At 54.2% G+C, this 27058-nt stretch overlaps 1 protein-coding gene across 1 annotated transcript in view; it reads left to right on the top strand.

Annotated features, from left to right (window-relative positions):
* The window catches only part of LOC144938525 (sodium-dependent lysophosphatidylcholine symporter 1-like), a 58152-nt gene that overhangs the window by 14625 nt on the left and 16469 nt on the right, over positions 1-27058 (top strand). The window contains exons 4-9 of the mRNA XM_078866415.1: positions 7992-8124; positions 9087-9165; positions 10398-10615; positions 14424-14514; positions 21188-21309; positions 22512-22595. Coding sequence (XP_078722541.1) covers positions 7992-8124; positions 9087-9165; positions 10398-10615; positions 14424-14514; positions 21188-21309; positions 22512-22595 — 727 coding nt within the window. The remainder of the gene's footprint in view (positions 1-7991; positions 8125-9086; positions 9166-10397; positions 10616-14423; positions 14515-21187; positions 21310-22511; positions 22596-27058) is intronic.

Genomic DNA, 27058 nt, shown 5'->3' with positions numbered 1-27058 from the left:
TTTGTCTTTTGTTGTGGGTTTTGCAGAGCTGAGCCTGGAAAAATATGCGTGTTTCGATACGAAGGTGATTTTATCAAAAGGTTCCTTGAATAGAATGATAAATTATCGAATTATAACAACATTACATTTACGATTAATGCAATGAACAAACGCAAATTAATCGAACGCAGAGATGGCAATCGGTGCTGAAAACGGGCGCATTTGAAATGTTCCAAATGGAGTTAAAAAAGGGACAACATTGAATGTGCAGAGCCCCACGGTAATGTGAGCTATTATCCACCCGCAGAGCCTCCTAATTATCGACACGTCAATCGAAACATCAAATGCCAAAGCCTTCGCGAACATTTCAGAAAAAGCCTTTCGGTAGGCCAATAAAAAAAGCAAGGGCTATGCCAATTATTTTATTCCGTGAAGAGTACCACAGCTGTTACCTGGCTAAGAGAACGATTCTACGCGGAAGGGGAATCATTATGGGGCAAAGACGCTCGGTTGACAATTGCCCATCGTGACACGTTACACGATTGGTCGGAGATTTGTCGTGACGCAGATGAACCTGTGGAAAACGAGCAAAAACCTTCATTATCATCGTCATGAGCCTTTCTCGAGTAGATTGTTAAATTAATATTGTGTGGATGAATGTAAATAATTCCAATATCATATTTACTTGCCCAGGAAAGCCTCGCTTTTGTCGGAATGGTCCCTGCTACATTGGGTATTGTTTGCCCAATATCCATGAATGAGTGGCACGTGAGATGAAACCAGAGTACGTGGAGAAAGCCCATACAAATTGAGGGGATACCACTAAAAGCACCGCACAGATGGATTCAACAATTAAATCGCTGTACCCACACATCGAGCTCGCTTCGCAAATGGGTCGGGGAGTTTCACAAATCTCTGCGTCGTCATCCACTGACCCTCGCCTCTTGGAGTGCCGGGTCTCAGGTGCCTGACAACGCGCACATGTCCCAACGTCTGTTGAGCGCAAGACCGTAAATCCTGAGCGCTTATTTTCAATCGGCAGGGAATACGCCTGCGAGTGTCACTTATATCTTGATTTGAAGCTTTCATGATTGCAGGAATCCATGCTCTAATGTGCTTTCGGTAAAGTCACGTAGTTAGGAATAAAATAAAAGAAAACAAATCACGACGTTTCGATCGCCTGATGACGATCGCTTGTGTTGCGATTAGAAACGTCGTGATTTGTTCTATTTTATTTCTAGCTTCGTGACTTTACCGAAAGAACCAAAGAGTGTGTCACTTTTATCTTAACGGATTTTATAAAGCGACTTAACCGAAGCGCTTTACAAAGAATTAACAACGGTACTACAACAGCAACAACGGTACTACAACAGCAACAACGGCACTACAACAACGGTACTACTACAACAGCAACAACGGCACAACAACAACGTGTGTGAATGTAATGGCAAAGATGTGGTGAATTAAATAGATGAGAGGAAGCAGTGGGGGCAGATCTGTGATGATGCGGGAATTTGCTGCAAGCGAAATTGATGACAGTCGATGATGATGGTGAATGGATTGAATGAATTGGGGTTAATAATGAGTGATAGCCGTATAGTGATAATGTGAAGAGGGAACGGTGATGGACGTGGTTATGAGCGGGAGATTAAGGGGGTCGTGGGGTGAGCGGGGGAACAAGAAGTGAGTTGTGAGTGTGCACCAGAAATTGAGTGAGCGGAGATGACCGCTTAATGTGGAGGGGAAAGTTTGTTCCAGTGAAGGGGTGGGCGAGAAGAGAGAGGGAGCAAAAGTGTGGATCGAGCACAAGGAGAAGGAGGAACTGAAAGCTCCCGGTATTTGTCCTCGTCAAAGCGTGGCGGGCCGGGGGGGGCCCTCAAAAAGCACGTGGTGGGGGGGGGGGGGGTGCCCACGGCAGTCGCCCCCCGATTTGCCCCCCGATTCGCCCCCCGATTTGCCCCCCGATTCGCCCCCCGATTCGCCCCCCGATTGGCCCCGTAACCCTAGGGGGGATGGCTCTGGGGAAGGAGAGCAGATTTCATTTAGTAAAGCACTGCCAAGGCCGGGGGTGGGGGGGGTGGGGTGGGGGGCCCTAGGAGTTGGTGGCACTACACTCAACATGTGCAGCCCCAGGGAATGGGGGGGGGGGGTCGTGCGACCCGCGGCCCCGTAGCCGCACGCGGCTGCTTGATGGCCGCTTCGTGCCGCTGTTTATTGAGGACCGCCGTCTCGTGCTCGCCTTTCATTGCGGCTCCGTGAAATATTGGAGTTTCATTCTTTTTATTTTTACTACTACCGAATTCTCGTTAGCTCGGTTGCCGGACCAACCCTCCCTGGTGTCGCGAAATAGTTGGCGACGGGAAAGCCAGCAGTGGCGGCTGGTGGCTCGGCATGTTTGTGGGGTGGTGAGGGCTCCTCAGTGGGGGTGTGGGAGGACGAAGATGACACCTTGGCCTTGTCAGGGGCGCCAAAATGTCTAGCGACGGCTGTGATGCCCACGCATAGAAGGGGGGGGGGAGGATAGCTCTCAATATCCACACGGATAGATTCAATAATGTATCGCGTTGCTTGCCACTGCTGCCTGGATATCCTGCAGGCCACACCGCTGCACGTGTACCTCGCCAGGGCCAATCCACGACTGGACTGGACACAGGTCACAGCGAGGTGGTCCTGGCTGCCGTTTCACCATATTTCACCACTTTGGCGAGTCCTGGCCGTTGAGGCTGAGGGCCCGGTTTTCACGCGCAAACTCGCGTTTGCCACGGCTGGGAATCAAACTCGGGTCACCGGGGGGGAATCGTAGAGCGGTGCCCTCACCGCTGTGCCACCACTCCCCCGTCTGTTTTTATGTGAATCCTGGCCTCCTTGGTCTCGCCTGGCGGGTGCCAGGAAAGATGTTAAGGTTGTTTTAATAGCAAAGCACTTTGTTTGAACAAGAAAACATTTCTTACGGCCCGTGTTCAAAGTTGGTTAAAACATACAACGAGCCTGCCAAGGCGTCGTGGGAATTCCCTCGGTGCCTTACAAACCAAACGTGCAGAATATGCCTCCCCGGGATGCACTCATCCATCATTGGCCATGATGCATCCACTGCTACGTGAAGGCGCTGACATCTTTCACGATCCTGCTGATTTCATCGCTCCGTCTCCTTTGGCCGGTGTGTGTCGTCCTTCCTTTCCCCGCGCCAACCGATTAGCACGGTTTGCTGTGTACGGTGAAAAATAAGTTCGACATGCGTGGATGTGGGGGGGGGGAGGGGGAGGAGAAGGAGGAAATGGCGTGACATGATCACCCCAGAGCAGGTTATATATTTGCTTGAGTAGAAGGTCCCAGTGTGCTTTAAAACTTGACAGGTGATTGCTGGTTTGCGCTGAAGGCTGTGCTGGCTGGCACGGGTGACATAAGGGCATTGACCTTCCTGCTCTGGGGGTAACATAAGGGCATCGACCTTGCCACTCGATGTTAGACGTACAATCGTGGAGAAAGATCAGCTGCGCCGAAGACTGGTTCCGGATATTACTCGCTGCTGACTATCATCCATAATAGAGATGTTTTGGGTTAGATCGCGTAAATATATAAATGTCTCGTTAAAACCCGCCACCACGCGACACAGCCAACTAGTAAGGTTTGTCACGTAAACAGAACGTGCCAATTCGTTACTAGTACAGCACACCGGTGTGTTGGAGAGCCAAGCCACAACATTTACAATCCGAGTACCATGTTTCGCCAGTAATTACAACCAGCTTTATCAGGCGGCATCCAGATTTGTGAAGTCTAACTGTTTTGTTCCTTATATAGAGGCGAGGATGTGGTGACCACATTTCTGCGCTTTTGCGCAAAGTGGAGAGGGGGGGGGGAATTGATGAGTCGATGTACATTATGCATGTGCATCATGAATGTGCATTATGACTATTCGCCATGGCCCGCGATCGAACTGGCGTTGATGGGATTGGAAGGGCAACGGGTTCATCGCCGCGCCGCCACTCCCGATGCTCGAGACGTACGCATCGGCGCGTCTTGTCGTGCGAGAGCCGACGGTGCGAGACGTGTGAAACCCTCACGGCAGCTTTGCTTCCCGAAGCGGCGGTGGGGAGCGAAGGAGACATTTAGTGGCAGAGGTGGGAAGCCGTGCCCTCTCATTTGAACCAGCCCAGATATTGGTTTCGTTTCATTTTCATGAAGCGTATAATCAGGCCCCCGCCGTGTGTTTGTTTTCTCGGACGCCCGACGCGAGCTGTGGCCGTGAAACACCCTTCTCTCGCGTAGACTGCGGAAAGTATTGCAGAAAACACATCCCTGCGGAGGGAGCTGGTAGGAACGTTGGGTTGCTCGGTCAATGGCCAGGGTCAACGGCGGCGTGGTGTATTCCGCAAATATGCCCGACTGTGAGGGCGGGCACAAGCCGGCGTGAGTAGGTTAAACGTTGAGTTTTATAAGGGCACCACGGGGTGACCAGCCCCTCCACACCCAGCCCCACTCCTCCCACCCCCCACCCAGTCCCACCCTCCCCACCCAGCCCCTCCCCACCCTCCTCACCCAGCCCCTCCCCCACCCTCGCCTCCCCACCCAGCCCCTTTCTCCCCACCCAGCCCCTCCCTGCACGACGGACACAATAACCCCTGTGGGCTGGTGTAACCAGGAGGTTCCTACCAGTATAATGAGAGTAACAATAGAACAATAATTTATAGCCACGAATCAATCCAGTTCGAAACGAAGACCTCCCCTCGCGTAAGATATCACTTTTTTTTATGCTGACGTTAGCCATGGTCGGGTATCGAACTCGGGTGCCACCGTCTCCTTGGCGCGGTGGGACGGAGCACTGGGCCTCCCAACCGCTCCACCCATTCATGTTGAACAAGTGATTTTAATTTGAGCGAGATCTGCTTTAGAGAACCACTTGCAAAAACAAACGCCTGTTGCTCTCTCGTGTTTCATTACAACGGGATATTGCATTTTGCGGACGTTTGTGTTGTTTCGGTCGCCTAACCAGAACTTGGCAATTTCCTTCGTCGGCAAATTGTTGGCCTTCGCGAGGCTAAGTACACTCTCGCCGGTCGGAGAGAGGCGGCGCGCGTTACATCTGCTTCCAGAATCTTCCCGCTCGCACACGCCGCTGTGGAGATTCCATTAAGCTTGCCTGCGTCGTGTGGTGGAGGGCCTTCCGACGCAGATTTGGCCCGACGCGTAGGCTGGCTCGCACCGGCAATGCAGCGTTCGGTGAGATCCGGCCCGAGCCACGCAAGCTTGGCGCTGTTCACCGTCCGTTGGCAGTGGTCGCCAGCCAGATGCTGCCCCCCCCAGCCCCCCCCCAGCCCCCCCCCCTTCCCCACCCCACCAAGGGGTTCCCTTTCACCCTTCCAGGCTGGCTGGGCTGGTGGGAAATTCTGCCGATGCGGCGTTTGCCGAGCGCGATTATTTCTTCTCCTACCGCTCCGTTCGCCGTCGTGGCCGCAGCCTTGCGCAGCGTGGTACAAATATGGGCGCCGGTGTTTCTGCTGACGGGTCGTCTCTGCGGGAGGAGGGGGGGGGCGGGCGGCGGGGGGCAGGGGGGGTCATGGATGCATCGTGGCTTTACCCAATTCGGTAATTTGACAGTACTTTTTAACTTTGCGCATCTGCACCGTGACGACGGAGCACGAAGCGCGCCGCAACATCTCCGCCCCTCTACCACCACCTTCGTGCACAGTGCACCGATGCGGCTAACGGCGGTGCGTGTGTGCTCGCTCAGTGGTTGTGCGTGCGCGAACTGGTCCGGCGCGCTGCGCCCCGGACCCGACGTTCCGAGCTCGACTCCCGCTAAGCGCACCCACGAACCGTGGCGAATGTTCCAAACCGCTCCTGGACCTCCCCGAGGTCGACTCAGCCTCAAATCGGTACCTTTTTCCGGTGCGTTTAAACATTAGCGCTGGGGAGACGAAGGCGGCCGGGCGTGGCGTTGGCCGCGCGGATAATTTGAGTTTCACTGGCCTGCGAGGTCGACTGGACCTTGCGGGTGCACACAGTGGGTTCGTGAACCCATCTGCGTGGAAATTAGTTGTCCACCTGCATTCGAGAGGGTTCCCTTGGGAAATGTCAACAACAACAACAACAACAAAAAACATCCCAATGCAGGTCCCCCTTGCAAACTAAGTCTCTACACTCGTCAAAGGCTTCGCCGGATAAATAAAGACATCTTTATTTTTACTGATGTCCTCCTGCAAATGCAATCTTCCCCTCCCCTCCCTCCTCTCCCATCTCTCTCCTCGTCTCATTTAAAAATCATGGGGTGGGGGGGGCGCATCTGCGACGGGCTAAAATGGTCACGGCCGACGATCTTGCTGCCGGAGGTGCTGAATCGTGGAAGTTTATTTAAAGCGGGAAGCGTTTGCTGCGTCTTATCGTGCCGGTGTTCTTTCATCCTTGGCCGCAGACGAGGCCACGCGTTGCCAAAGCGAAATGAGATTCACCGCGATGCACGTCGCTGCCGCCTGCAATGCGTCGACGCGTTTGCGATGCGCGCGAAAGCAACGCGACGCTTTTAACTGACGCGCGCGTTCGGATGCGCTTCTGCGGCCGTCCGGAACGCGCTCGTCCCTGCGATTATTAGGAAGCCGCTGGAGCCGTGCACTTTTAAATCATCTAGATTGGGAACCCATTTCTTCAGTACTGATTTTGTTGTGTTTAGTTTGTTGTCCTTTCCCCGCACCTCCGATTAGCGCGGGGGAAGGACACACGCCTACGTTAACATTTCGGTCACGGAGCAAGTTTTTCAAATGCCCCGTGAAAATGCGCTCGAAAAAGAAACGGTGAAAAGTCAAAACGTCCTGAACCACCTTGCATAGCCAAGTTTTAGGTCCACTGTGACCTCGGTTCACGATATAAATTTCTCTATTTTTTGCTCGTCGATCGCCGCACGCGCTCCTAGGAGCCCGGGACGAGTTCACGCCGCCCAGAACGACGGCCTGGCACACGCCCGAGGAGATTATTTCTGGTCCGGTAAAATATCTGATGACGGTGACCCCTGGCGTGGCAATTTCCACCACGCCTCCTTGCAAAGCTCTTGCGGGGACACGGTGGCCGCCTTGTCGCGCTCAGAAATACTTTTTTCTCAGAGTGGTGCGAGATGTTTAAAGTCGCCCATTTTCAGATTGCACGGATGTCTCGGCGGGTTAAATTGTGACTGTCGGAGATGCGCTCAAAAAATCTAAACGCCAGCGCAAGAAATGTTGGGTTTCTTGCTTCCTACGTCTCCGTTATGAGCACCGAGTCTTGCGAGAATGCGTGTTATTGCTATGCGACGGACATTATTTGCAGGAAGTGGCCCGAGTGTAGGTAAAGTAACTTCACTCGTACTTTTGCGACCTCATCTTCTGGCGCCAATCGAGTAATAACCGGAGCATACGTCTTCGTGTTTATTGGTCTCTAGCTACGAGCGCTTACACGCGGCGCACTCGCACACACTGCACACTCCACACTCGCACACTGCACACTCCACACTCGCACACTGTGCGCGTCTCCGCGAGCTGAGCCGTGGATTTAGGAGTGCAGCAGTGGGCCTGCGATGGAGGTCACTCCTTCCTTGCTGCTGCCCCCCTTGGCTTCAAACTCCCTCCCCCCACCGGTCCGTGCTGCTGGTTCCCTGCCCTCTGTTGAAGCCCAGGCTCAAGGTCTTCGTCTCCTCCTCCGCCTGTAAGCTGACTGTGGTGCAATGTCTCATGTCATTGACAATAAGCGCTGCAAGGGAAAGCCACTTTGACCGCCCTTCTCGGTCGTTGTTTTTAAGCACCACGTGGTGTACAGAGTCGCATGGGATCATGGGGTGGAGGTCTCGCGGTGCTGGCGGTACTTAGAGCCCCTCGCGGACCGCCTACCCTTGGTGGAGAGCTTAAGGATATGGCGCGTGCATCTCCCCCAGAACTACAGCGTCCCCCCCCCCCACTCGCTCTCCCTTCCACGTCTTGAGATGCGGTTGCTTTGGGACGCCTCGCTGAGTGTCGGCACCCCCCCATCCGCCCCGCTCTGTCGCTGCGCAGGATCGCTGTGTCGACACCGCTGGGGGTGATCACCTACTTCCTGTTGTGGGTGGTGCCGCCTGGTGACATTCAGATGGAGCTGAAGGTCCTGTGGTACCTGCTGTGGTACTGCCTCTTCCAGACGCTGCTCACGGTGCGATGGGCATGCTCGCCCACTGGCTCACTCACTCGTTCACTCATCCACTCACTGGCTCACTTATTCACTCACTGGCTCACTCGTTCACTAACTTGTTCATTCACTGGCTCACTCGCAAGCTCACTCACTTATTCACTCACTGGCTCACTCGTTCACTCACTTGTTCACTCGTTCACTCACTTATTCATTCACTGGCTCACTCGCAAGCTCACTCACTCGTTCACTCACTTATTCACTCACTGGCTCACTTATTCACTCACTGGCTCACTCGTTCACTCACTTGTTCACTCGTTCACTCACTTGTTCACTTACTTATTCATTCACTGGCTCACTCGCAAGCTCACTTACTCGTTCACTTACTCGTTCACTCACTTATTTACTCACTGGCTCACTCGTTCACTCACTTGTTCACTCGTTCACTCACTCGTTCACTCACTGGCTCACTCGCAAGCTCACTCACTTATTCACTCACTGGCTCACTCGCAAGCTCACTCACTTATTCACTCACTGGCTCACCCACTCACCGGCTCCACTCCTTCACTTCAATCACGCTCTCTCATGCAGGAACCCTCCTAGCCGGTTACACACTCGTTCATTCTTAGTGACCCACCCACCCATTCACCCACTTACCTACTCATGCACCCAAACATACACCCACTAACGCCCTACCCATTCATTCACCCACTCGCACACCCACTTGTTTACTCATTCGCTCACTTACCCACCCATCCACTCGATTAATCACCTACCCACACATCCTCACTTACCATTCAGAGACCCACTCACTCACTCACCTACCCACCCACTCCTCACTCACTCACACACCCACACCATCCACCCATTGACCCACTCACTCACCCATTTATTCACTTTACGGAGACTTTCTCTCTCTCTCTCGCCAAGCCACCCACCCACCCACTCACTCTCTCTGTCCTCCCATTGTCACATCTCGTCCACAGTGCTTTCACGTGCCGTACTCGGCGCTCACCATGTTCCTGAGCGACAGCCAGAAGGAGAGGGACTCTGTGACCGGCTACCGTGAGTCCACCCCGACAGCTGCACGAAGACACAGATTAAGCGCTCACCACAAGTGAACAACCACAACGATCCCTCGCCGATGATCTGGTCAAGGAGCAAAAATAAACATCAACGCGCAAACTCCGGTCATCCTGGCAGCAGCGGCATCGGCTTTTGGCCCGGCCCTCGATTAAAGATGGTCGGCGTGTCGCGCCATTCCAGATGCACGTTTGCGGCCGTCTGGAACGCGTCTCTCCTGCCTTACGATATTTTGGAAGCCACTGGAGATATGCACTTTCAACACTCGTTTGAAAACTCAATTCTTAAGAACTTATTTTTGTGGTCAGTTTGTTGTCCTTCCCCCGCACCTCCGATTAGCGCGGTTGGCTACGTACGGCGCGAAAGAAGTTTCAACATGCACACATGCACGAAGGCTGGATGCCCTGGAGGGATCGTCAGAATAGACTATTTCAGATTCAGGATATGTATTTACACTGGAGGAATCCGATGAGATACAAAGCTCATTTTCACAGATGTCCTGTCGTCCCATTGACTCACCTGCCCACAGCGTTGGTTGACCATTCGCCATGCACTTCTGCCTCTGTTAAACACGTGGACTCACACGTGTACATCAACTATTACTGTGTACGCTTTAAAAGGGTAATCGTTTTCCACTTTGAGTGTGCATGTACCCAAACACGTACGTATACGTGCGTGTATGTACGTGTGCTAGGAGCGGTGGGGTAGCGGTTAGCGCTACGAACCCGGCGACCCGAGTTGAATTCCCGCCCACGGCCAACACCGGTGACGATCATCTGAACCGGTCCTGTGCCTCCCCTAGGTCTACTCAACCTCAAATGAGTACCTGGTGTGGTGTGTAAACGTCGCCACTGGGGAGACAAAGGCAGTCGGGCGTGGTGCTGGCCACCCACCCCCTCGCGTGCCGTGCCGGCCTTCACAGGTGCTCGCAAACAGCACTTTGCCCAATGGTGTTAAGGCTATACGGGGGATATTTGTATTTGTGCGTACGTGTGGGGAGAGCGTTAATGTAGCGGTTAGCTGGTGCATCTCAGTCGGTCAGCCCATGGCACCTGGGTCTATCGCGTGACCTCCTATCAGCGAGCCTCCAACACTTTACGTGGCTTCAGAGCGCACCTGGCCCGGCACAGGCGCCGAGGTGACGTCACCACCACGTAGTGGCGAACGGCGGCCGTTGTTGTCGTTTGTTGTTGTCGTTTGTTGGTGGAGCGCAGGCATGACGGTGGAGGTGCTGGGCACGGTGTTGGGCGCCGCCATCCAGGGGCAGATCGCGCAGGCCTTCGCGAGCGGCAAGAGTCGCGTCAAGTGCGAGGACCTCGCCAACTCGTCATCCCTCTACTCCCCCAACGCCACGATCGCCCCCAACGCCACCGACCTGTGGGTCACCCCCGGGGTCGCGGCCAGCTCCAACGACGAGCACCTCGAGATGCTGGTAAATTCTCGAGCCTGGTTTTGGTGTCGTTGCGTTGCGGAGGGCGTGGGGGTGAGGGGCTTGGGGGGGGGGTAGGAGGGACGGGGGGAGTTGTTTATATAAATATAGTTTTTTTTTACAGTTTGTTACTCAGCTGCCTTTGGCTATATATCCCATGGTAATTGCTGTCATTTTCTGCATTGTGATTTTTCTGGTCCGGATCCAAAAGTCCATTATGTTCAATTATGGGTGTTATTTAGCCAGTGACTTAATCACTGATGATTGGATGTGTTACCTAGGCAATGTACTAAAACTAAACACTTATTATTTTTATTTTACCAAGTAAAGGCCCTGGCCACAATTGGTAGCTAAACGAAGTGGCTTATCGGCACGTGGAAATGTACAGCAGCCAATCTCGTTTAAATCTGAATCCGAGGAGGGAAGGGTCAGTCCACTGGACTTGCAACCCAGAGGTCGACTGTTTGATTACATCTCCTGGCGCGGCAGTTGCATCAACTGCGCAAGAAATGGATATCACTCGTTGCTGACGTTAGGTCACTGGGTCCGTAGCGCGTTGCGCTAACCGCTGCACCTCCGCTCACACTCTTGACACTGAATCGCGCGATTTTTAATTGACAGTCGTTTGAAGATGAGCATCGTGTCAATTGGCGTGCGGCTAAGAAGTTCGCCAGTTATTCGGAGATCTGCCGAACTGGATCGTTCATGTTAATGCTGAGGGTTTAGCCTGCAATGATTTTGAACCATCTCATTGGCTCCGTTAAGATGCAACTTTGTCACAGCCAGTCTGCGGTGACGTCATTTGAACGCAGAAACGTGATCTCCGGTTTGTCCGTTGGCATACAATCGATCTCGTCTTCTCTCCTATCTGATTATCGGAAACGTTTTTTGTTATCAGAATCAGTTTACAAGTAGAGCATTCAAGCACACACTAAAAACAACCAAGAGCTAACAATAATATTTGCACATTCCCAGATAAAGCCGTTTGCTATCCGCGGTATCGATTTCGACTCTGCTAGTCTGTCCTCCCAGCAAGGGCCCCTTTGAACGCTCTTCAGGGTCAAAGTGTCACGGTAACGCGCCTCCTATAGGAAGGGGGCCAGGGGAGCGGGTTTACATGAAAGGCGGTCGCGTGGAAAGCTGTAAGTGTGCGGTGTTTAACGAACGAACGAGCATAAAAATAAATCATCAACGCACTCGCCAATGAAAAAAAATGAGAAACAAAAAATATGACGGGTGAAGTTTCGGCCAATTGTGCTTCTTCACAGGTCACCTGCGCTATGAAGAAGGGCCAGTGTTATCGGACGAATGTGTAGAGTTTTGTTTGTTGTTAATTGTGATTGTGCGCCGCTGCCAACGCAGCACCACCACCACAACCACCGCCACCGAGTAATCTGTTCAATATTTCAGAGCGCACATTCAGTCGTTGCCACCATCAATGACGCTTTAACCGTTTGGAAGTTTAATTCAGTCGGATGGCTCCATGGCAGAGCGAGCGGCGCACGCAAGTCGTAATTCTCGTGAGTTCATATCCTGGGTGGGATGGGAGTGGGGTGGGCGGGGGGGTTGACTCAGCCCATCATCCCTTTGGGGTCGCTAAAATCAGCACCACTTCGTGGCGAAGCCGACAGCGTTTTTCCTATAGTTATTCTCGCTCTCCACCCCCTGTAATGTAATAGAAAAGTGTCATTTTCACCGCTGGGGCAGGAGATGGCTTTGACTCGTTGGGCTTTCACTCGTGGTTACTTTATAAGGTGCTCGTGGCGCCTTTCATCTGGCCCGTTGTAAACGACAATCATTTTCTACGTTTGTTAATTTTAACATCGCCCGTAAACATTTATGGGGCAAAAAGTTATTAACCTCTTCTGGGGCACCGTCCGAGCTGAAGCCTCAACAGGCAGCTGTGGGAGCCCCCGTAAAGATTCAAGTCACAAATTGCTACAGTACAGCTGTAAAGCTTTTCAGATAATAATGATCATAGAGCTTACAGAGTTTAAATACGGAAACTTTTAAGATTAGTCGTTGTTTTTTTTTACGTAGGCCGGTTCACGCGAGTGCTCGCCGCACGATCTTGACCCCAAGCATTTCAAAGAATAAATAACGATCCTGGATATTTTCGGCCCGTCACGTGTTCAACCGAACAACAACAACAACGTTTTGCGAAAGTCGCGCCGTGACGTTATCAATCCAAGTTCACCCCACGTGCTCGAAGCAGAGACGCAACGATGCAACCATTATGTGATTCCACATCCCCCTCCTTCGCTGAGCAAGTCCGCCTCGGCAATGCCGAGGGGCTTGGTTCGAACCTCCGTTAAGATTCCAAATCTGGGAGCTGGTTGGGTGGCTCGTTTCGGAGCGCTGGCCCGGTGAGACCGAGACCTTCGGGTTCGAACGCAGGATCTCAGCGTTCCCTCTCTCAGCCGTCACTGTCTCACGGGAAAGACTTAACCCTAACCCTTCCAGAGTAATGAGGGATTTTGCACGCTGGATGAGGGCCGTCGGTGCAGACACGTGATGCCCGGCGTTCCCGACATCCCATCCTTTTCCGTGTTCCTTCGTCAGAATCGGAATGAATTCCTTAGCGTGGGTGAATGCGATGAGCTGTGACGCTGTCTGCCACGGACGTAAGTTTCGTTTATACCCTTGACTCTTTCTCCCCCTTTTCCATTGGCGTGCTACAGGGTATGTTGCGTGCGTGTATAAGTAAAAAAAAAAGTAGATTTTTTTTCATTTTTTGAAACACGTTCGTGTTTGAGCATTCTGGTCTCAGCTAGCGTGGCCGGACAAGCCGGGTCCATGGTTCGAGCGAGAATGTGTTGTCGTCTGAGGAATTTGAGGCTGGGTTGGGTGGGTGTGGATAGGGTGGAGACCAGGGGAAGACAGACAGAGAGAAAGAGCGAATCGAGTCAAACATAGGCCACCACCTCCCCCACCCCGCCCTCCTTCTCGTCACAAAACAAAAAGAAGGTTGTGCCAGGTGAATGACCGACATCCTGGAAAACTACTGGCCGAAATAGACAGCTTTAAGTATTCACAGCCGTCACCAGCGGGCGTGCGTAATCACTCGCTCTGCGTCACGTGTTGTTGCAGGCGTGCACGTGGCCCGTATCAGAACCCTCCCTCCCTAACCCAACGCTTCAAATCAAGACGGAATCTTTAAGTTGATGTGTGCGCAGTGTGGGGAGCGGTAGCGCACTGGACTGCGAATCTCAACCTTCAAATTCACTTCATCTTGATTTAGACTGCAGGTAGGAATCCGACGAGCTATGAAGCCCTCGCTCCCTCGGCCCCCCCGGGGCCTCGCGGGCGGCCATTGTGCCCCAGCGCAGCTGCAACTGCCCAGGCCGGTGCTGCTTACGAGCAAGGCCCCCGCGGGACACCGGCGGCCCCTGGGTGGCCTTGAGTGCGGCCCCTGACTTGCACCCCGCCCCTCGCGACAATGACACAAATAGTGAAAACACGTCCCCTCCTACCCGCTCCCCCTCCATCTACGTCGTGTTGTCCAACCCCCCGACGGTTTGAAATGTTTGTGGCGGCCCTCACGCTGATGATGGCTTATCGGCGAAAGTGGCGAGCACTGAGGTACACACGGAGGTGTACACACACTGAGGTGTACACACACTGAGATACACACACTGAGATACACACACTGAGATACACACACTGAGATACACACACTGAGGTACACACACTGAGATACACACACTGAGATACACACACTGAGATACACACACTGAGATACACACACTGAGATACACACACTGAGATACACACACTGAGGTGTTCACACTCTTGTTGTTTCTCCGTGCAGCGAATGGGCTACATGGTGGGCGCCGCCGTCATCTCTGGCCTCTACCTCCTCTGCGCCGTCACCGTGTTCTTCGGGGTGAAGGAACGCGACGGTGAGTCCGCGCTGCTCGGGCGAGTTACTCGCCGCGTACTCGAGATTGCGGACGGGGTCGTGCACGCGAACGTGTGTTTCGTTTCGTTTCGCTCGTATTCATCCCGAGCCCAACCGTGTAGCCTTCTGTTGCCGTTCGATTGGTTTCTCGCGTGCAGCAAACCCGACAATCGTCGATATTTTTTTTTCACATTTCTTTATGAACGCGTTCATCGACGATTCTTAACGACGATACCCCGGGACGATATTCGACGTGACATGCGGCCGCATTGGTATCGGGGGGGGGGGGTGGACGGATGACCCCAACGTTCTTCCCGTATCGAGGAATTGAATGTGGGGGGGGGTTTTGGCGACTGAGCGTCGCCGTCCGTCAACGGTTTGCCGGGTTGGATTCGCCGCGCGCGCGGGCGGGTAAAATCCCTACGGCGTGTCGTACGGCCCTCCTCCGCCTGACACGGCCAGAAAAGTACAGTTGTCACGTGAACAAAAGCGGGGGCACAGCGATCCACACGGCGAGTCGGTTTGACGTCGTTCTCGCCGTTGGGATTGCCCGACGATGATGACGCGCTCCTGGGGATCGACCGACGATGCTGGTCGCGACTGCGAGGAGAACCGCTGAAAAGCGGTTGTTAAACGCGTGTGCATCGCTCTCCGACGCACGCCGCACCGGTGCTGCTGCAGTTGCATGAATCGGCGCCATTTCGCTCTCTTCGCGTGACAAGCTTTGTGCGTCTGCCCGTGTCGGGTGGAGGAGGAGGGCTGCTGTGCGACGCGGCGTTGCCCCCCCCCCCGCAAAAAAACAGTTGTGAATCATCGTGGAATTTCACGTCGTGCCGTGAGATAATCGCAACGCAGGCAACCAGCACTTAAAGGCGCCCGTCGGCCAGCGATGCTTGTGCAGCTCTGGGTTTTTGTAAGTTTTTAACGATAATAATAATAATTTCAATGTATAAAGTGCCCTCAAACAATCGTTCTCAGGGCGCTATTTATTTCAACACGAGCCCAGTACAGAGCACCGATCACGAAACAGGAAAGGGGGGGGGAGAGACGAAAATTCCACAAGCGAAAGCCCGGAGATCGATGTCACCAGGACTTGGTGAAGTGGGGGGGGGTGGTGGATTGGGCTCACCGGGGATTTTCGAGAAGAGAAGTGAAAGTTTATTTGCTGGGGAGGGGGGGGCAAACAGAAGGGTAAGAGGGAAGATAATTTAATGTAAAAGGGGACGAAGGGCGTGGGGGAGGGACGAAGGGCGTGGGGGAGGGATAGCCAGCGCTGGGTTTTTTCAACTTCCGCTCATGTTGCCGAAGTCCTCGCCGCTCGCGACACGGAGGAGGTCACGGCGCAGGCCGACCTCCCCCGCCCCCCACCCCGCCCGATCCTCGCTCCCGACGACTCTCGGGCAAGATTCGTCCCGCCCCCAGCCGGCGACCTTCACCGCCGGGCAGGGAGGGTCACCTCCGCACTGTAGCGGCGGCCGGCCCTCATCGTCCTCCGCGCGTCCCTTGCTCAGAAACAATCACTGGGGGGGGAGCGGGTGGGAGATGGTGGGGGAGGCGGTGGGGGAGGTGGGCACAAGCTCGCCTGTCAGCGCCGAAGCGGCAGCGCCGAGATGCTCGGCTAAGATCAAGGCTCGCGTTCCTCATTTAGGAGGCGATTCCTCCGCTCGGGTGCCGCAGCGCTGGGCCAGCAACGCCGAGTTCCCACGTTCGAATCCAGGACCTCGGCAGTGACACTTTAGGCCGCCGTTGGCTTACGGACAGACTGGTTCCCTCGAGAGGAATGTGGAAATTTTTTGACTCCTGGATGCGGAGGGCCGTCGTTGCAACCGCGGTTTGAGGGTGGAGACGTTGAATGCCGCCAGCGATTGGCTACAGCGCAGATTTCCTCTTCGTTGCCGGAAGCCTCGGTAATGCGTTCCTGAGGGTGGCTGTGGTCTTTGTCGCGTGCGGCTGGGTAATGTTTATTGAAGCAAAACGGTCGGGCCCGAGGATTTGTCCCTTTTTCCGACGCCGTTTCTTAGCGAAGCTCCCCCCACAAGCTTCACGCTCGCCCGGGTTTGACGCTAACAGGTCACCAACGTTACCATTATGCCAGGACTACGACCGCTTAACCGAGTGCTGACACCGTCGTCAGCTACGTTCGATCCACTGCTGGATGAAAGCCTCCCCAAGCCACCGCCAAACAACCTGTTGCGATGTATTTGGGGCGGCGCCGTGGCGAGATGTTAACTACCTCGCCTGGTAAACAGGAGGTCGTGGGTTTCACGCCTGCTGTATATTTGTAGTTTGCATGCATCTCTCCCCGTGGTCACGTGGATTTTTATCCGGGTCCTCCAGTTTTTCCCTCCCCGTGTAGAATAATGCGTTTGAGAGTATTTGCAAAAACATTTCTACGTGATAAGCCACTTCGTCGCTCTATCATTTGTGGCCAGATCGCTTCTCTAAAAGAGCTACATAGCTCAGTGGGCCTTAGCTGGTAAAATAAAAATAGTTGAGTTTTTACTTCATCTTCCATCTAAATACACACAAAACTGATTTCAAACATTGGATAGATGCCGCTTTCATTTTACTGCCGCACATGATAATCATGATAATCATGAGTCGCTTTAAATCTCGAACGTACGTATTTATACACGTACACATTTGATCTATATATTTTAGTTCCAGTAAATCAGTCGCAAAACAGAAAATCTACTCGTACGTGACCTTTTTTTTGCGTTTAAGAATCGAAGTCAATTGACGAATTGGATCGTTAGGCCCCCCCTCTCCCCCCTAGGATCAGCCGTCAACCTGCAGCCATCGTCAGCAGCAGTCGTCTATCCGCTGCTGGATGAGAGTTGTCCTCAAGCGATGCGAAATCCGTCCCTCGCCACGCCACGACGCAACAATCGGGCGTAGCTCCTCCACGCGAACGGATCTCACGGCCGCTCCGTCTCCTTTCGTATGCGTTCTTCCTCCTCGGGCTTTCCCCCCCCCCCTCACTGTCTCCGCCCCGCCCCCCAGCCGTCCGCTTGTAACTCTATCCGTCCGTGGCATCCTGCAGAGCCGATCCGTCACCTCTCCGCCGCACCGCTCGCAGACGACAGCAGCACAGTGCTGTGCGCGGAATTCCATCGTAGCCGTAGCTTTCCAGACGAGACCCCCCCCCGCACCCCCTCCCCCACAACTATGAATAGATGCGATCGCAAATACTTGGATACTTGGGACGTTTACAATCGGTCGCAGGGGTTCGCCGAGTTTATATGCCCGGCTGTGGCATCCGACCGAGCGCGCGGGGCATGCACCCGCGTGCCCCCGTGCTCAACGCACCTCCCGAAAGCCCGTGTCCCGTGTGGTTATCTAAGTAAACCTGCGCACGTGCACGCGTGTTTACATAGCGTGGGGGGAGCGTTTGTGTGTGCGTGTGGTGTGTCCATGCGTCTGTGCGCGTGTGGTGTGTCCGTGCGTCTGTGTGTGCACGTGGTGTGTCCGTGCGTCTGTGTGTGCGTGTGGTGTGTCCGTGCGTCTGTGCGCGTGTGGTGTGCCCGTGCGTCTGTGCTCGCGTGGTGTGTCCGTGCGTCTGTGTGTGTGTGCCGTGTCCGTGCGTCTGTGTGCGCACGTGGTGTGTCCGTGCGTCTGCGCGTGCGTGGCGTGTCCGTGCGTCTGTGCGCGTGTGGTGTGTCCGTGCGTCTGCGCGTGCGTGGCGTGTCCGTGCGTCTGTGTGCGAGCGTGGCGTGTCCGTGCGTCTGTGTGCGAGCGTGCTGGCCAGCAGCTGCCGCCAAAAGAATGCGCGGTCCCACGGCGTACACAAGAAGAAGTTTGACGTACATGCATACATACGTACACACACACGCACGTGCTCTGCAATGTTGACGACTTGTCACGGGTGTGACCGACCGACATTCACCGGTTTATTTATTAATTCATTAAACGTGGCACCCCGCCCCAATGCGGTGGGTGAAGTGGGTTAGGGCTGTCGGATCTCCCGGACGCGGCAGTTCAACCCAACGGGGCAAGCTCCCGAAACGCCCTCCCGGCTCCTGCGGTATATGTCGTCGACGCCACGCAGCGCCTGGTGGTGGTGGGGTAAAGTGTGGGTACTCCCCCCCCCCACCTCTTCCCCCACCTCTTCCGAGATGTCTGCCTTGGGCCAGAAATGTCCCTCTGTCACAGAGGCCCTTTCCGGCAGCAGTGGCGCTGAGCGAGCGATCGCCTGCCACCTTTCGCCGCTCAGGTCGCCCCCACGGTGGCGGGATGTTAACTACCTCGCCTGGTATACAGGAGGTCTCGTGGGTTCGATCCCGACCCCCGATGCCTGCTGTTTATTTGGAGTTTGCGTGCCTCTCTCTCCCCGTGGTGGTTCGCGGGGACCTCCGTTTCTTTTGCCCTCCACGTTTAGTGAATCGACGTCACGCGTCGAGCGTATCTGCCCGCTGCGAATTTCCACACGAGATGGTGATGGTGATGATGATGATGGGCCACTTCCGTTGAGCTCTCATTTGCGATAGCCCGGTTCGCTTCTGAAAGAAAAAAAAGCGACGTAAGCTCCACGGGTTCCTTGGCAAGCGAAATACAAAAACAAATTCACACAGTTCAGTTTCTTCCTTCGAAATCCGATGCCCGACCGGACGTGGCTTGAATCCAGCAGTGGAGTGGGCGCCCCCTCCCCACCACCCCCCCCCTCTCTGCGCAGCGCCGTTCTTTAATCACCGGCGAGATTTATTTCACGAACAATCATCACAACGCCGCACTCTGATTGAACGTAATTAAATACCCCGTGATGGAAATCGGTAGAGACACTGTGAAAAGCACAATGAAAAGCACAGACCAGAAGCGCCTAACAGAGCATGAAATCCTCTCATCCCCTGGACTTCATCATGACTGGCAACGAGCATGGATGTTTCTACGTTGTAAAATAGACATGCGTGCGTGTGCGTGTGTGTCTTTGTCTTCGATGGGAAAATGGGGAGTGCAGCGGTCAGCGCGCTGCGCTACGAACCCGGCGACCCGAGTTCGATTCCCGCTCACGGCCAACACCGCTGGCGATTATCTGAACCAGTTCTGGGCTTCCCCTAGGTCGAGTCAGCCTCAAACGAGTAGCGGGGAGACAAAGGCGGCAGAGCGTGATGCTGGCCACCCCACCCCCTTGTGTGCCCTCCCAGCCTTCATATGTGCTTGCTAACAGCACTTGCCCCAGCAGTGTGTTAAGCCTATATGGGGGATCTTTGTCTTTGATGGGGAGATGGGTGACGGTGGGAAGCGGTAGTGTAGTGGCTCGCGCGCTGCGCTACAAACCCGGCGACCCGAGTTCGATTCCCGCTCACGGGCTTGTCGGTGATGAATATCTGAACCGGTCCTGAGCCTCCCCTAGGTCGACTGGGCTTCAAATGAGTGTCAGCGGTAGGGAGACAAATGCGGCCAGGCGTTGTGTTGGCCACCCACACCCCCTTGTGAGCCGCGCCGACCTTCACAGGTGCTCGCCAACAGTCCGTTAAGGTGCAATGGTGACCGGCACAGCGCCACAAACCCCACGACCCGAGTTCCGTTCCCAGTCTTGGCCAACGTCAACCCTTTAAATGAGTGGGCCAACCACGCCGGCGCTCGGTTGTCGCCATCGTGGCCTCCGACCGTTCTGCGTAGGCTACACACAGGGGGGGGGGCGGTGGGGGGGGGGGGCCTTTGTCGTGAGTGCTCGTAGTGTCTCATTAGCTAAAACGCACACAGAGAGTCGGGGGGGGGGGGGGAGGGGGGCCCCTGCTGTGGCGCTCCGCACAACAATGGCCCTTTGAGCAGGCCCAGCGAAGGGGGGGACGGAGACGGTGGCCAACAAACATCCCCCTCACCGGCGCGGCGTCTAATCGCCGCGAGGGGCGGAGGGAGGGAGAAGGTCTCTTCGTCGCCGTCAAAGCACAAGCCACAAGCTGTCTCCCGTGCCAGCGGAAATCTCCCCCACCCCCCTGAATCAGGGGGGGCGGGGGGGGGAAGAAAGAACGGGGACCAAGGGATCGTCTTAGAACTCGGAGAAGTTTCGGCTTTGCGTGTTGGGTCCTCGCGGTGCCACGCAGGAGGTCGTAGGTTCGACTCCGACCCCCGTGACGCCTGCTGCTGTGTATTTGGTGTTTGCGTGTCGCTCTCCCCGTGGCCGCGTGGGGTTTTCTCCGGGTCCCCTCTGGCTTTTCCCCCCTCCACGTTTGGAGTCGAAGTCGCGCGTTTTAGAGTAATTTGGCTGCGGTGCATTTCCACGTGGTGATGACGAGCCACTTCGCCGAGCTATCGCTTGTGGCCAGGTCGCGTCTGAAAAAAGAGCTACATAGCTTCGTGGGCCTTACCTGGTAAAAAAAAAAAATGTTTTTAGGTAATAACTCCCTCCAGTCCCACGCGCTGCTGGTTTCAATTTCAAGTCAAAATCCCACGTGAGCTCCTTCCTCAGATTAATCCACATTTGTGTGGGGGGGTGGGTGGGAAGAGAGCTGGGCAGGGCGGGGTACAAGCCACGATGTTGCACGGGATGATAAAATAGTCGGACAGCAATATCCCGGTTTACGTTAAGCGGCTTTTTAATTGCAATGGTGATGATGATGACGCAGGGTGGCGATGTGACGACACTGCTGATAATGACGACGATGACGGCGACGATGCTGACGTATCACAACGATGACAACAAGGGTGTCCCGTGCGCGCCGTACCGTTCGCAGACGGGAATTGCTCGCAGACCGAGAAGCTCGTGCCGTTCGCCACGGGCGTCCGCCTGGTGCTGCAGCACGGCCCCTACATGAAGCTCATCTTCGCCTTCCTCTTCACCTCGCTGGGATTCCTGGTGAGTGTGCTCGCTCCGCCGACGTACGCAACGTTCGAGGATGCATCCGTCGATCGAACGCGATTTATTTGAAAGATGTCGTGCCGGTGTAATGCCAAACCTCGTCCTCCTCTCTCTCTCTCTCTCTTTCTCGCCTTGGCGTCTGTTTTATCCCAAAACAAGACGCGGTGATTATGAGACATCTGCTTGCAAGCCACACGCTAGGACACTTTGTTAACGACCTCGCCTGGTATACAGGAGGTCGTCGGTTCGATCCTAACCCTGACGCCTTCTGTATATTTGGAGCTTGCATATTCTATCTCACTGTGGTCGCGTGGATTTTTCTCCGGGTCCACCGGTTTTTCCCTCCACATTGAGAATCAACGTGCGTTGAGAGTATTTTGGCTGCTTTAAGTTTCTGCACGATAAGCCTCCTCATTGGGCTCCCATTCGTGGCTATGTTGCTTCTGAAAAAGAGTTGTACAGCTCAGTGGTAAAATCTATATTTTTGTTATTGTTTGCTGTTCGTTCGTTTCTCAGTCCGCTTGTCCTGGTGAGGGTTGTGGCGGCAGCATGTTGAGTAGTGGCGGTCCAGACCTCCCTCTCCTTGGCGACAGACTCGAGCTCTTCGTGGGGAAATCCCAGGCGTTCCCAGGCCAGCGTTGCCGGCTTGTGCCCCATCGCGTTTAGCGGCATATAAAAGGGCAATTTGAGCAGTGATTGTAACTATTCTGCTTGTTTTACCCAGCGTAGGCTTGCCGAGCATCGATAATTATCTTTGCCTGCCACGTTTTTCATAATCGGGGGCAGGTGGGTGATGTTGCTGCTGCCTTGGGCAATCCCATTTGGGCAACTTGCAGGAAACCTGCCGGTCTGTGGGAAGTTTTGGCCCTATACCGGTCAAACCACGTGGCGGCTTATTTCAGTTTAACACGTAGGGCTTTCGTGACCGATATCATCTACAATACAGTTTTTTTTTTTAAACCGGAAAACCCGAAGGGAACCCACGCGGAAGAGGGAGGGAAGAGAGAAACAGACAAATGCCACGCAGGAAGAGAAGAGCGCCAGGGTCAGGAATCAAACCCAGACCCCTTCTTGCTGTGGGGCACGAGCGTCAGTTGCCACTGCCCCACCAAACTGCACACCGGTGATGACAGCTGCCTATGATTGTGAGTGACGGTGGTCTAAACGTTGTTGTTGTTGTTGTTTTGTTGTTGTTGCAGCTGGTGGAGGGAAATTTTGCTCTTTTCTGCGTTTACACGGCCGGGTTCGAGAATAACCTCCAGCACATCGTGCTGACGATCCTGGTGAGTAAACTACACCTATTTTTATTTTACCAGGTAAGGCCCACTGGGCTTGTATAGCTCTTTTTCAGAACCAACCTGGCCACAAATAATCGCCCAACGCAGTGGCTCATCGTCGCGTGGAAATGAATGTGGAGGGAAAACCGGAGGACCCGGAGAAAACTCCACGCGACCACGGGGAGAACGGCATGCAAACGGGCGTCAGGGTCAGGATTGTACCCGCGTCCTCTTGTATACCAGGCGAGGTAGTTAACGTCTCGCCACCGTAGCGCCCATTGCAGTGTTGAACCCTGCAATCGCACGGAGGATGGCCCACCGCCGTTCCCCTCTTCAAACAAATCTCACCTGTTCCATCATCGGTTATTTCCCATTCGACCCTGCACGGGTGACTTTTCCCCACTGCGACGTACGATTGTACGTACGTGTACAACACGTGTGGATCTAAATGTGTATATATATATAAAATTAGGAAATGTCACGGTTTGAAATGTCACTGTTTGCGACCGCATCAAATGTTCAATGTTTTTTTTTTACCAAAACCGTTTCCAAGTCTGACAAAAAGCATTTGAGGAATGGGAAGTGAAATTTACACGGCAGAGTGGCCTTGGTGAATCATTCACTCCTGGGGTTTATTTTTATTTTTTGACCTCGGTCACACACACACCGCTCAATATCGATGATAATACCGTCGGTCCCCGCTTCCGCCGGGGCCAGGATTAACCCTTGCTCGACTCCGTACGATGGCATCACAGTTGCTGCGCATAGGCCCTTACATCATGTCAGGCAGGTAGTAACAAACAGCACTATCAAAGTTGTTAATAGATAATAGTAAATCATAGTTTTTATTTTAATAGAGCAAGGTTACTATGCAAACTTGACGATGGGAGGGAATTTCCAAAGTTGAGCAGTGTGCGTTAAAGAGGCGGAGGGGAGATCTGACCTGCAGTGTGATGAATGTGTGGGTGAGTGGGTGATTGGTTGAGTCTGTTGTTGTGACCATCAGTGTGATGGATGAGACGAAACACGGGTGGAAAAAGGAGCGGGTGAAATTGATGAGAAGAGCTGAACCACGACGATGATAGCGGCGGCGAAGGGGAGTTATGACGGGGCGACTGACCGCCGACGAGCGAGCAATCGGAGTGAATCGGTGAGCGCTGGGACCGTCAATCGGCTTGATCGCTGGACGTTGCATTCTGTCGGGTGCCGTTAGGTCAGGAGCCGCAGTGCTCAACGTGGGCAAGAGGCGTCGATGAGTGCCGGTACAAGAAGGGGGGCAGACAAAATCCTTTGGGGGGCGGGCTCGCAATCGAAAGTGCGCAACCGACCCGCGCCGCGCCGCCACGGTCTTTAGATAGCCGGGCCGACGGCGGGCATCGGTGCACAACCGTGAATCGTACCGCTCGCGCCATATTCGGAGGGATCCGGGCACCGCCTGCTGGCGGGCGGGTGGCTGCGTTGACGTGTCGGTGAGGGAGCACACGATCGAATTTATTGTACGAGCTGTTGGACCAGACTCCGTGCGCTCGCGAGCCCTGCACCCGCGCCAGCGGGACGAGGAGGCGGGCGCGCCATCGCGAGCACCGTGCCGTCCCCTTCAACGACACCCTCGTGGGTTTAATCTTGGGTGGCGGCGACCGCCCCCCCCGCCCCCCACTGCCCCCCCCCTCCCCCCACTGCCCCCCCTCACCGCCCCCCCTCACCGCCTCCCCGGCACGGCCGACTGCCACGGAAGGTCGCCGCTTGGCCGGCACCGACTTGGCGGGCGGCACAATCCGTTCGCTTGTTCCCAACACGACGGGTGAAACTAAAATCGGTGCAGTCATTCGAGCAGAGCTACAGAGGAGATAAAGGAGGTTAAAGCGCAGCCCTGCAATAGCTCTCTGGCAACACCGCTGGCAGAAGGACCTCCACGTAAGAGGAACCCCCCCCCGCCCGCCAGAAGGTGGTATTTGGCCTACTCTTCCACTCTGGCGAGACGTCTTGGAACAGGTGGAAGTACCCGCACTTTACCCCACCGCAACGTGACCAAACGAACGACCCGCTGGGGTGGACGGAGGATGCGGCTGCGATTTCACGAAACTCGCCCCCCCATTGTTTTTTAGCTGCCGCGCCGGGAGATTGAGTCGAAGGGGGCCACATCTTGGATTGCGCGTCCGGTGTGCGAAGCGTTCGCTCCGTGGCAGGAGATTGTAAATCCATCGGAGAGATGGGAGCCGTGAATTTGGCTCGCGCGCAGTTGTGCTGGGTAGATGACTAAAGTTGCAAGACATTGAGAGATGGCGTAGGCTTGGGGGAGGCCTTCATCCAGCCGTGGGTTGATGATGGCTCACGACGATGACGACCGGTCATTATGTACACCACGCCGTCAGTCCACACTGCTGGATGATGGACTCCCGCATACCGTGTTGGTCACGGGTGAGTTTGTCTGACCATACTTCACCATTCTGGTCAATGTGGGTCGGTGTGGGTGGGCGGGGCTCGTAGAGGCGGAGGCTGCGTCGCTCGGGAAGGAGGAGGAGGCGGAGGAGGAGGCGGCTCGTTAAACGGGTTAATTGAAGCGAGGAGACCGCGGTTGTGGACAGTTTGCCCCCCTTTGAATTCGTTCTAGGAGAACGAGCGTGGGGGTGAAGTCGTTTGTTTGACGACGATGAGCACGCACTCACTCACCGCACCGCCGCTTCTGAACGAGCTGTCGAGCCGACGCGTTCGCCATGCTAATTCACGAGACCCGGTACAGATGGGACTACTCGCCAGAGAGTGGATCCCTGAATGAATTCACCAGCCTCAGCACAGATGAAACTTTGCCAAAGAGTGGATCCCTGAGTGAATTCACGAGACTCAGTACAGGTGAATATTCTAGCGAGAGAGAGCACAGGGTGCACGATGTTTTATGGTCAGTATACGCCACGTGTACCAATTTTGTTGCAGGATAGAAAAAAAAGTATCAATTAAAATATTAAGGAAGCTATTCGCCTTTGACCTGGAAGGAAGTGGCATTCACATGTCCCCCTTTCTCGCGAGAAGAGGAAAAGAAAAACCCAGCTGGAGTAATTTTCGGTCATTGAATTCTAGATTTGAAGCGTTCGTGACTGCAAGGATTCATACTGTTAGGTTTTTTCGGTAAAGTCACGTAGCTAAAAAAAAAATCATTATAAATTTTTTATTACTATTATTAAAAAAAAAATTTACCTACGTGACTTTACCGAAAAAACCTAAGAGTATTCGGTCATTGAATTTGCGCGAACACGCAGCTTCTGTGGGGGAACCAGGTGGCTTAGCAGTCAGAGCTCTGAGCCTGCACCGCTCGGGGCCTGGTTTCAATGCCAGGTTTCAACCGCTTGTGACTAAACCGGGTTCTCGAGTGCGACGAGTTGATAGTATCAGCCCGATCACCAATGACTAACCCCGCTTAGGTCAATCACGACTGTGAAGTTATGTTTTGCCCTAAATTTGGATACACTCCAGCTCTGAGGATTGAACAAAAATCAGTTTGTCATGCGATGAACGTTACTCTCTCCGCGACGGGAGGGTGCAAAGCGCAGCCACCGCCACTCGGCGTGTGTGGGACCACAAGCCACTTGGAGCGCACAGCTCGGAGGTAGTTCTGGGGTATCCGCTTCCACGTGGCCGTCTTCGAATACGTAGTCTCATCGCACTGCTCTGCGAGATTTCCCAACGGATTCTTCGGCTCCTGACGACGCAACGGCCATAGCGCAATTGAGATAGAACTCGGATAAATGATAACACACACATATACAGAATAAAGAAATACAGCGGCCGTATCTTGTCGGGAGCTGTAGCGGGACAGACCGTCACGTCGCGAATACGCGCGAGAGATGGCGACGCCTTGGGGGCAGGCCTTCATCCAGCAGGAGATAGATTGTGGCTGCCGATGATGATGAAGCAGCAGCAGCAGCTGCAGCAGCAGCTGAGAGATGAATAACGCAGTGGCAACGTTTTCCAAACATAAAGGAGGGGGTTAGAACGACGGATGAATCGATCAAGTTCCGGATCTTGAGCACGCGAACACACGGGGGCAGTCCAATCGTGGTGCTGAGAATCGATGGCCACCCCTTGTCAGAGCCTCGCTTATTGCAGACCAATTCGGACCTGATTGGTCAACTCGTGCCTCTTATAAATCTCAACGTTCATTCAACAAAGTCCCATCACAAGGGAGAAACCCACACAAAAGGCATTACAAATGTTTTTTCCGTATTGAAATGTGTGTTTTTTCGTCGTATGGACCTGAAAACTCAATTTCCATGTAGTACAAAAATATAATCCAGCAGTGGAATTGCTGGATTATATTTCTTCCGCCTGAGGACGACCGCTTGTGTTGCGATCGAAACGTCGTGATTTATTTTATTTTCTACCCACGTGACTTTACCGAAAGAACCAAAGAGTATGGATTCCTGCAGTCACGAAAGCTTCAAATGAAGCAATAAAGATATGTTTCACAGATGTCC

The sequence above is a fragment of the Lampetra fluviatilis genome, chromosome 22 (genome assembly GCF_964198595.1).
Source record: "Lampetra fluviatilis chromosome 22, kcLamFluv1.1, whole genome shotgun sequence".
NCBI lineage: Eukaryota > Metazoa > Chordata > Hyperoartia > Petromyzontiformes > Petromyzontidae > Lampetra > Lampetra fluviatilis.
The sequence above is the reverse complement of the archived record's forward strand: the minus strand, read 5'-3'. Positions and strand labels throughout refer to the sequence as shown.